This window comes from Cucurbita pepo, chromosome 1 (assembly GCF_057944985.1).
Source record: "Cucurbita pepo subsp. pepo isolate OVF chromosome 1, ASM5794498v1, whole genome shotgun sequence".
NCBI lineage: Eukaryota > Viridiplantae > Streptophyta > Magnoliopsida > Cucurbitales > Cucurbitaceae > Cucurbita > Cucurbita pepo.
In genome coordinates, this window is record NC_141798.1 from 7,169,073 (window position 1) to 7,179,263 (window position 10,191).

A 10,191-nucleotide genomic window follows, 5' to 3' on the forward strand; every position below is an offset into this window, starting at 1 on the left:
CTGTATTTTTAGATTAAAAAATATATATATTTATTTAAATTTAAAATTTGGTAAAAGGAAAAGGAAAAAGAAAGGGAAAAGGTTGATGGTGGCGGCAGGGCGCGTATATAAAAGTGGCATTTGTTCTCCAATTTAGGCTTATCCCTCGGAGCTTTCTGAAATTTTGAACTCCCAGTCGATACAAAGTCAAAAGACAAGCCCTAACCAGCTTTCTTCTTCTTCTACGTCTCCTTACTTCCCATTCTTCCATCTTCCTCTTTCTCTTGCAATCTTGTTTCAACTCGCCTTCAGATTCAGGTACGTAACATTCCAATCCCCTAATCAGGCCTTTTGATCATCAGACCTAACGATTGTTTTGTTTTTTTTTTTTTTTTTTTGTTCTTCTTCCTTTTTGGGTAGATCTGAGTTTTATGGTTGGTTGATTTGTGTGGTGGTGGTTGTTTTCTTTTTCGCTGTGTAGATCTCTTCTGAACAAACCCCCACTTGGCTAAGGGTTCTGGGGTTCTTTGTTTTGTGGGTTTACGGGAATTTTGCTGTTCATAGAGTGTTTGTAATAATAAGATGTAGGATTGCTTTAAATTATAGGGCAGATTTGTTTGATCTTCGTCATAGTTAATAATCTGTGGATTTTTCTGTGCATATGTTTATGTGTAGTGAGGAGGCCTGAAGTTGGGTGTGGGGAGCTGAATTCTTATCCTGAAGACTTCACTAATTTTCTGCAGATAAGGTAAGAAAGTGAACTACATTTGGAATAATTTTCTTGTACTAAAATATTGTGGTCCGTCGTTTTTGTTGTAGCATCCTTCAATCTTTTCTTTTTGTGGAATGGGATATGATTTCAGCTTAGATGGGAAGAACTAACATTGTTTTTTCTCTTTTGTGAGATGCACTTCCGGTCATCATCATACCAAAATGCAGGTTTTGAGCTGGTTTTTATATCTAAATGGACACCAAGAAATTCATCCAATTGGTTGAGGAGAAGAAGAAGAGAGCTTTGGAGAAGAAGGAAGCCCCATTGAAATGGGAACAAAGACTTGAAGCTGCTGCTAAGGCAGAGGCTGCTGAAGCCAAAGCAAGGAAGCTTAAAGCTGCCAAGCATAAAAGAAGATCAGTATCAAATTCTGATACTGATACAGAAAGTGATAGCCATGAGCGAGGAAGGAAAGCAGGCAAGAGAACTCATAAGAAACACAGGAGACATAGCCACTCTGATTCAGGTGACAGTGAGAAGAGGAAAGAAAGAAGATCTAAGAGAAAGCTGAAACGACATCGCTCATCTCACGATGACAGCAGTGATGAATTTGATGGGCATTCTGATGAAGGTAGGAGGAAGAAGAGAAACCATAGAAGACATGCGCATGACAATTCAAGTTCTGATGAAAGTTACTCTAGTTATAGTGATGATGATGTTGAGACAAGAAAAAGATGTCGTTCCAGGCGTCACAGACATCATAGGCAAATTGGCTATTCATCATCTGATGATTCTAGCAGTGAGAATAATAATCGAAGGGAAAAGCGTGTAAGGCATCGTCAACACGAACGGCCCCATCGATCATGTAGTATCGATTCATTAGATTGTAATTACTGGAGGTGTGATGCTAGAAGCCAGGCCTCAGGGAGGTTATCTGATGCTGATCATGAAGATTCAGCATTACAATACAAGCACAAGAGTAGCCACCATAACAAACACCGGCACCATCACTCAGGTGCCAGTGGTTTGACCCAGATCGATGAAGAACATGCTGACAATGACTCTGATGGAAATAACCATGGTCGTTCCCAGGATTCTCATTAACCCCAAATACTACTAGATGACATGATGGGAGATACTCATTTATGATGATTCTTGCAGATATTGGTTGATTGTTCCTAAGCATGTTCGTTTCTGTGAATTGCTACTTTATCATTGTGAAGACTGTTCTTTCCTGCGATTTAGGATTAACATCTATATATCACACTTTATTATTCAGGCCACATAACCTTTGGCTGTAGTTCTGCTGCTATTAAATTCTTATAACTAAGACGTTTTGCCTAAGTTTTATTGGCCAAAGTTTGATGGCCTTCTTGTGTTCATGTGGGTCTTTCATACACTTCTACTGCTTGTATACTTAAAGAATTTAGTATTCCATATGATAACTGGACTTGAAAGACCAAAAAATGGTCATATGCTGAACATTATTTATCAATTAAGATGAATATGATGCAATTTCCTTACCAGAAGTTTTGATGCACCTGCTGGTGACAATGCGGAGAACATCCTAGCTCAGGATAAGATAACAGAGAGCCGAGCTGACCCTCATGGCAAATCTTCGAATATCCTCTACGCCTGTTGATCTTCCACAAAAACCATATCTATTTGATTAGTCTTTAGTGTTGAGCAATCAAATATCGTTAGCAATGGACCAGCAAAATCACGCAGTTTGGGGATGGCATGGTATCATCATCAAAATGAGGCCTTTTCTGAGCTTAATTCTAAATTATAGGATCTTCAAATATGGAAAATTTTATTGCAAAAATATGAAGTTCCAAGAAATTTCTAACAGTACGTGTGAACCTGACCTCCAAATGAGAACACAGATGGGAGGTAGAAGTTCTACACCTTGGCCGCATCAGTCCTGAAAAATTTGGACATAAATATTGTAGATGTTTCTAGTCCCCAAAATACTTTCTTTTTATCTTGTCCAAGCTGAGGTGCTTACCCTCAGCAGTAGGGTGAAACAAATGATTATAAACAACTTCGACCTAATGGATTACAACAATGCTATCATCTGTTTGTTTCTTTTTTAAAAGTTCTTTAGTATCTTCTCACTAGAGACTCCATCTGCTACAAGAATTGATGTAACTTCCTGCAAAAACAATGAGAAAATGAGTGTTTGCTTTAGAGATTATCATTTCAGCCAGGATATAACACTAAATTACTTGATCATTATTTTCTCAACTGAATGATTCCACTAGGTCATTCATTCACAACCAATATAAGCAGAACAAATGGCAATTTTAAGAATCTAGTCCTCGAGTAATCAAATCATATAATAGCACTACACCAAGCAAACATCAGGATGACCTTGACATTACCCTTCCTTCATAGCAGTGGTTCAGGAACATATAATAGCACAATCTAGAAATAACAGCGACGAGAGGTTGAGAGATCAGATGAGGAAGGTAGGGAGGTGGCTAGATTTATTGCTCTTCGGGCAGGATCACTAGGCCTTTTTGTACTTGTGATATTGGTCCTGTTTTCAGATTGGAGTCTCTTTCTATAATTTGTTTTGAGGCTCTTTTGTTTGGACTTATTTTATGTATGTCTTTGTATTCTTTCATTTTATAATAAATAATAATAAGAAGAACAGTGAACTAGCACAGGGTACCTCAGCCATCTGTTTCTGACCACAGAGTATAGCACCCGACGAACGAGGGTCGAAAGCTTTCTTTGCTTTCGTGAAGGCAGCCTATAAGAAGGGGAAAAAAATGGCAGGCGTTAACCCACATTCCCACAATTTCAACAGAACTAAATAAGAAGATGGAGACCAACCTGAACATAGCCACTTTCACCAGTCCAATCATTCTCAGGTTGTGACAATACAGGCACAACCTTAACACCAGAAGATTCCCACTCATCGAATCTATCCTATAAAAGAAAGAAACAAATAAGTTTCACAGATCTTGTTTCTGTAGATAATAAGCGGCAATGCAACAAGTAAATATTAACTAGACCTGATAAGCCATTCTTTTGAGGTTTCTTGCACCATAATATAGCCTCACATCAGACCTCTTACTGGCGCCAAAGCCTGACTCAATTAGAGATCGTATTGGACTACACAAAATCAATAAGTAAACAGTCAGACCAGCAAAGCAAACGGAAAGTAAAAAACTTAAGTTATTTCTACTGCATATGGCCAATACTGTTCACAATAAAGTATACCAAAGTTCCCTAAACTGTGGAACAACTGGACACATTGAGCAGCAAAAGAGTAGCAACATCATATCCTATAGCTAAGGAATAAATCCCGAGAGCACTGTGCCCTATAAAGCAAATGAAAAACAAAACCTACTACCATCGCATCCTATACATAAGGGAACATAAGATCAATTATGTTCAACAAAACAAGCCATGACCACAAAATATGAGCAGATTTTAGCCTGATGATTCGTTTAGTTAATGAAAAGGAAAATTATTTACAATGTGACGAACAATAGTTGATAAGTATAGCAATGCTTATTCATTAAAACGATCGTACAAAGAGGAAATATCCAAAATATCCAAGACGATTATATAATAAACTCAAACACTGAGAAATCAATACAAAAACAAGAATCAAATAACCCTCTGCCTCCATATCCTCTCCTAGGGAGATTGAAGGGGAACACAGAGGTATCAACCCACGTCTCATTACACTTCCAGCCCTATCTACCGAAGCGAATATTAACTGTTTGAACTTCAAAAGAAAATATTCTAACTTAAGACGTTCATAATGAAGATTCAATTGTTAACACAACGGTAGAAAATGGGAAGTTTAATTTTTCATCTGATTGTGAATTGAGTTAGCAACTATGTAAGCTAAGTAACTTTTGCTTTGAGATAGCACGCTCTAAAGAATACTTCTCTAAATTTAGGAGAACAAAGACGATGATATAATTTTCGGTTGAGTGAACTCTGCACAGAAGCTAAGTTTCGACGCATTCAAACTATTTAATTTGAACAATCTCTCGGACAATATTGGTTTCAACAACTTAGGGTTTGCTCAGAAGGATGCTTACAACGGTAGGACTACAATACTGATCATGATCTCATCTCAAATATATACGCCATTTTTACAAGACACCCTAAAATTTGCATTAATGTCTTTAGAGTTTATCCACTGTTTAGACACTTCAGACATATAGAAGATGAAAAATATGAACCGCTCCCAGTTTTGTCATAGTTTTTGTCGAGGGATCTTAGTTCCATACAAAGAGAGTACAATTACAAACTCTCTATCGTTGTCCAATCTGACAATCTCCTGCCCTGACCTTAACAAGCCACTCGAAATGGCGACTATTTGCTCTTGAATTTCCGTTTTCTACACCAGGAGCTAAAGCTAAAGGAAACAAGATCGATATATAACCTTACTGCGCATATAAACATTAACCAAAAATCGAAGTTCACAATCTTCTGATTCTAGTTCGTTATTAATTGTACGATAACATCCATATGTCTGAAGAAAATTAACGAAGAACAGAAAACTGGAAAACAAATCATGTCGGGATAAGTTAAGCCAAAGGAGGAGAATGAAGTTCTAAAACGAGAAATGAGCGCGCACCTGATTCCAGATCCAGTAGCAAAAATAAAAACGGTAGGGTAATCTTGAGGCGGCGCGATTTGATCGACATCGAACCCCTTCCCCATGACCTGACTGAGTTGTACGACATCTCCTTTCTTCAATCCACAGAGAAGCTCAGCGATTGAGCCCTCCACGCTCTTCACCAGGAACTCAAACACGCCTTCCGCAGACGCAAGTAACGGAGGAGACGCAATGGCAAGGAACGTCGGTTTTTCCACGTCAGGAACACGAAGCTGCAGGTATTGACCAGCACGCGTGTGAGAAGCAGCGAGGTCCGGCGCATCTGACACGTCTATGGAAATATGGAAGAGAGATTCCGCGGCAGGCTCGACTTGCGCGAGAGGAGCTTGAGTCCAAGCAGCGGTGTCCTGACGTACGGCAGCAGCAGCAGCGGTAGCGAATCGGCCGGAGCGCTGACGGAGGTTAAATCTAAGATTGCCGGGCGTCAAGCGGCGGAGGAGAGACATGGAAGAGGGAGGAGGGGGAAAGAGGGCATGGGGAAGAGAGGAGGGAGGGGAAAGGGAGAGAGAGAGAGAAGAATTAGGGAAGGAAATGGATATCGACATGGAGATGGAGCTTAGTTATATACCGGAGTTTGGTGTTGACGGCGGAAAAGGGACGAAGAAAGCCGGCGGCTTTGGCGAGATGGTCAGGTTACAATGAGGTGGCGATTTGATAGAACGCGCCGCTAAAACCAAATAACCGGGAGGAGAAAGATTAATTGGAGTTCCACGTGGCGCCTTTACAAACCATCCTTGGATGCTGGAGGATAACTAGATCGATGAGATTAGTTTGTAGCATACTCTCAGCCGTTGGATTTGTTTCGATTTTCTGTCTTTAATTTCCTGCCATTTTTGCTGTTATTTTTTCTATATATACAAACATATACATTGACTAAGAGTATTGAATTAACATATATTTTAAGTTCTTAAGCAACTTAAAAAAAAGATGAAAAACTACGTCGTTTATGCACTAACATAAATATAATTTGACAAACATGAATGAGCATAGTCTAATAACAATAGCTAGCTAACTAGCAGTAAAAAACTTACATAAAAACTTCAACATCATGTAAATAAATTAGTCTATGGGCTTTGAAAAAGAAACACAAAAAGGAGGCACCATTTCATCGTTCAAAGAATTTGTGTTAGGAATCACGAATCTCTTCCATGGTATGATACGGTTCACTTTGAGTATAAGCACTCATGACTTTGCTTTGAGCTTCCCCAAAAGACCTTATACTAATGAAGATAGTACTCCTCACTTATAAAGTCATGATATTCCACTAAATTAATCAATGTGGGACTTACTCCCAATAATCCTCAACAATTTGATTATACTATATAATGTGGTAAGATGTTGTAAAGAAAAAATGGCAAAATTTGTAATGTCCTGCTGCTTCTTCCTCCCCCAGTTAAAAGAAGAACACAGCAAAGGCCAAAGGGGCACAGGGAGAAGCCGTATGCTGGTGAAACTCTCTTTCAGATTCTGCAACAAAACTTAGAACAGAGCAGAAGATCTCTGCTTGCGTTGCATCTCAACCAAAAATTGAAACCCTGTAGTAGCTGGTATTATTCTCCAGCACCTCCTCAGTGATCAATCTTCATAATTTTCAGAATGAAGGAAGTGTAGCCCTACCAACGGGCACCTGTCAAGTTTTTAAATGTTAGAAAAGAAAAATCCAATGGATTATCTTGAAAAAAGTTGGGCTAAAATGTTTTACGCTGAAGCCGGAACAAATGTACTCACAACACCAATGAACGGAGTTACACAAAGAGACACCAAGACTCACAACACCAAAGAACGGAATTACACAAAGAGACACCAATACTCACAACACCAATGAACGGAATTACACAAAGAGACACCAATACTCACAACACCAATGAACGGAATTACACAAAGAGACACCAATACTCACAACACCAATGAACGGAATTACACAAAGAGACACCAATACTCACAACACCAATGAACGGAATTACACAAAGAGACACCAATACTCACAACACCAATGAACGGAATTACACAAAGAGACACCAATACTCACAACACCAATGAACGGAATTACACAAAGAGACACCAATACTCACAACACCAATGAACGGAATTACACAAAGAGACACCAATACTCACAACACCAATGAACGGAATTACACAAAGAGACACCAAGACTCACAACACCAATGAACGGAATTACACAAAGAGACGCCAATACTCACAACACCAATGAACGGAATTACACAAAGAGACACCAATACTCACAACACCAATGAACGGAATTACACAAAGAGACACCAATACTCACAACACCAATGAACGGAATTACACAAAGAGACACCAATACTCACAACACCAATGAACGGAATTACACAAAGAGACACCAATACTCACAACACCAATGAACGGAATTACACAAAGAGACATCAAGACTCACAACACCAATGAACGGAATTACACAAATAGACACAAATAGACAGACACCATTATGTGGTTCGGAGAGAAGAAGTTCCCCTACATCTACGGGTAGCAACCAATCACTAATAAACAAAGTGTTATGTCACTCAAGAAATCAAGAAATCAAGAAATACAATGTGACACACAAAACTCCCCAAATCTCTATGATTAAATCTAATTCATAGTAACCAAATTAAATCTAATCCAAATCAAATCAAATGTTATGAACATTTACAACCTAACCAAGAAACAAATTGTCCAAAAGGCAGAGCAAAACATAATACATAATAAAGATAGGAGCGAAACATAATAAAACGCATGATGTCTTGATCTGTGGAAGAAGCAATCAAACTCAAGAACGTGCATCAGCTGCAGGATTCAACAGAAAATACAGAATTGATGACCATCTACAAAATACCAGTTCACCATTCAATCAAAGATAGTAAACCGGAGCACGAGATTTGGTAAAAATTAGACAATGTTCAAATCTCCTCTATTAAGCATTAGCCTACTTTAAAACTAACATATTTCACAAAGGAACAGGTCTAGAAGACTTTCCTTACATTGAAGTTATCATAACAAGGGGAAATAAGTCGAACTACCGAATTATAATTCCCTACAATAGTTGTCCACATCAACTCATCCTGCTCAAATTTCCAACATAAAATCTTACATTGTGTATAAATTTTTAGAAATGTAACAATAATAAAGGGATCTGAGGATATTATTGATCACCAAGTCCATGTCATGCGAAAAAGAAATCCATCTCCACTTCATTCATACCACACCGATATGACGACACAACCAAATGTCAAAACGTAAATAAACAAGAAAACGCCATTTAACCTAATCAAATGAGTAGCGACGGAGCAAATACCAAAACTCACAGTGATAGGAGAACCAGTATTGAGCACGCGCTGTCCTCTAACAAGCCCTTCAGTCCAATCCATAGCAATAGTCCGAACCATGTTCTCCCCCAAATGCTGAGCAACCTCGAGCACTAAACGGATCGGGTTGCCAAGCACCTCAAGAGCCCTTCGGATAGGCGGCAATCCTTCATCGAATCTCACATCGACGACAGCACCAATCACCTGACACACCTGTCCAAGCGCACGGCACCAGTAAACTCATCAGTAATCTTCCCTCCTTTTGCGGCATCCTTCGCCAGAGGCAGTGGTGATGGAGGCGCAGCCGCCGCAGCAGAAGTCGCATACTCGGCCACGCGAGAGAGAATATACCCGTAAGGAGAAGCGCGTGAAGTTGTAGTGGGTGAAATTCTTGGATTGCGATTGGAGAGAGGAGATCTGGAGGAAGCTCTTCCGGCGGAGGATCTGAGAAGAGAGGAGAGAAGTCTGCATGAAGCCATGAGAAGGGCTTCAGAGAGCTGAGGAGTGGATGGTTCTATGGAGGCTGTGATCGACTCCCTGGCTTTATGCATTATGCTGTTGCGTTACGTCGATGCTCACCATGCCCAAAATTGGAATTTTACTTATTTATTATTTTTACTTTTTCTTTTTCGCGCTAAAATTACCTCTCCATATGAATGAAAAAATTACTCCTTTTCCTTCTTAATTTTACCTTTATTATTCCCTTGAATTAAAACAAAACTGTGAGTTAATGGTTAAAAAATATTTTTACCATATCTTTAAAAAAAAAAATTAAATAATATTAACATCGCTTATCTTTATGTGTAAAATTTTAAAATTTTTTACCATCAATTTAGATTAAAACAATTATTTGATTCAATAATAACAAAAAAAAAAAGTGGGACAAAATTTGAGTTTTAAATAATTCCTTTTATTCCGTTTTTCCCCCGGTTGAAATGGGTTTACGTTTATTGGACCACGTGTCGGTGTGTCATTGGTTTGTCCACTAAATTAGGAAACAGTCAACAAAAAGTCAACAACCTTAATGGGCTGAATGTTTGGCCCAATAGGCTCTAATTTTACCCAATTATGGACCCCTTTTTTATGGGCTGGGCTTTTACTTTTTGCCCAAAGTTTGCAACTTTGGAATTAATATTTATCTACAATTTTGGGAAAATAATATCAATAATATGAATAAAGTGAAATTACCAAATTACCAAATTACCTTGTGTATGCGTGTGAAATCTCGATTCTCACTCTCGATACTAACGTTATTTACCTGAAATATGAAATTACAACGTTACCCTTGTGTAAAATATATAAACTCTTCTACTCTGACATTCAGTAGCGAGTGGCAAAAATTGCACAAAATTTCAAATTTGTTTATTTGTACACACGAGACTAAAATAACATAAATTATAAAATGCTATAAAGTCGAACGATTTTCTAGCTACGCTTGAGCATGTCATGCACGTCGGGACTACAAACAAAATTGTCTAAAGAATCGGTTTTGATCCATAAAAGCTAGACGTGTTAAGGGAAACTAT

General features: G+C 38.6%; 2 protein-coding genes and 1 long non-coding RNA gene across 5 annotated transcripts; 1 reads left to right on the plus strand and 2 right to left on the minus strand.

Annotated features, from left to right (window-relative positions):
• Positions 1–70: 70 nt before the first annotated feature.
• Positions 71–2,071, plus strand: LOC111802737 (FAM133-like protein). 2 transcript variants are annotated; one of them, XM_023687224.2, is made up of 3 exons: positions 71–297; positions 655–727; positions 919–2,071. In XM_023687224.2, exon 3 carries the CDS (start codon positions 944–946, stop codon positions 1,793–1,795), a length of 852 nt encoding a protein of 283 aa, XP_023542992.2. In that variant the 5' UTR covers positions 71–297; positions 655–727; positions 919–943; the 3' UTR covers positions 1,796–2,071. The 2 variants fall into 2 exon arrangements, with proteins under 2 accessions (XP_023542992.2, XP_023542983.2); XM_023687215.2 differs by having other exon boundaries at positions 72–297; positions 885–2,071.
• A 414-nt stretch (positions 2,072–2,485) lies between these two features.
• Positions 2,486–5,998, minus strand: LOC111802727 (fruit protein pKIWI502). 2 transcript variants are annotated; one of them, XR_002816294.2, is made up of 6 exons: positions 5,301–5,998; positions 3,715–3,814; positions 3,533–3,628; positions 3,369–3,449; positions 2,700–2,846; positions 2,486–2,615 (listed from the first exon to the last, which is right to left on the minus strand). XR_002816294.2 is itself a non-coding variant. In XM_023687199.2 (5 exons), the coding sequence occupies exons 1-5, from the start codon at positions 5,885–5,887 to the stop codon at positions 2,784–2,786; spliced, it is 927 nt and encodes a 308-aa protein (XP_023542967.2). In that variant the 5' UTR covers positions 5,888–5,998; the 3' UTR covers positions 2,486–2,783. The 2 variants fall into 2 exon arrangements, 1 of the variants encoding a protein (XP_023542967.2); XM_023687199.2 differs by having other exon boundaries at positions 2,486–2,846.
• A 447-nt stretch (positions 5,999–6,445) lies between these two features.
• On the minus strand, positions 6,446–9,231 carry LOC147793816 (uncharacterized). The gene is made up of 2 exons (XR_015422466.1): positions 8,666–9,231; positions 6,446–6,969 (listed from the first exon to the last, which is right to left on the minus strand). It is a non-coding gene; the product is annotated as an uncharacterized LOC147793816 (long non-coding RNA).
• Between the last annotated feature and the right edge of the window lie 960 nt (positions 9,232–10,191).

Bases quoted from the DNA above. Each gene is read 5' to 3' on its own strand.
- LOC111802737 (XM_023687224.2), top strand. From the start codon at position 944: ATGGACACCAAGAAATTCATCCAATTGGTTGAGGAGAAGAAGAAGAGA.
- LOC111802727 (XM_023687199.2), bottom strand. From the start codon at position 5,887: ATGTCGATATCCATTTCCTTCCCTAATTCTTCTCTCTCTCTCTCCCTT. The intron at 3,815-5,300 runs GTGCGCGCTCAT...GATTTTGTGTAG, and splicing joins GCTACTGGATCTGGAATCAG to TCCAATACGATCTCTAATTG. The intron at 3,629-3,714 runs GTCTAGTTAATA...TTTCTTTTATAG, and splicing joins TCAAAAGAATGGCTTATCAG to GATAGATTCGATGAGTGGGA.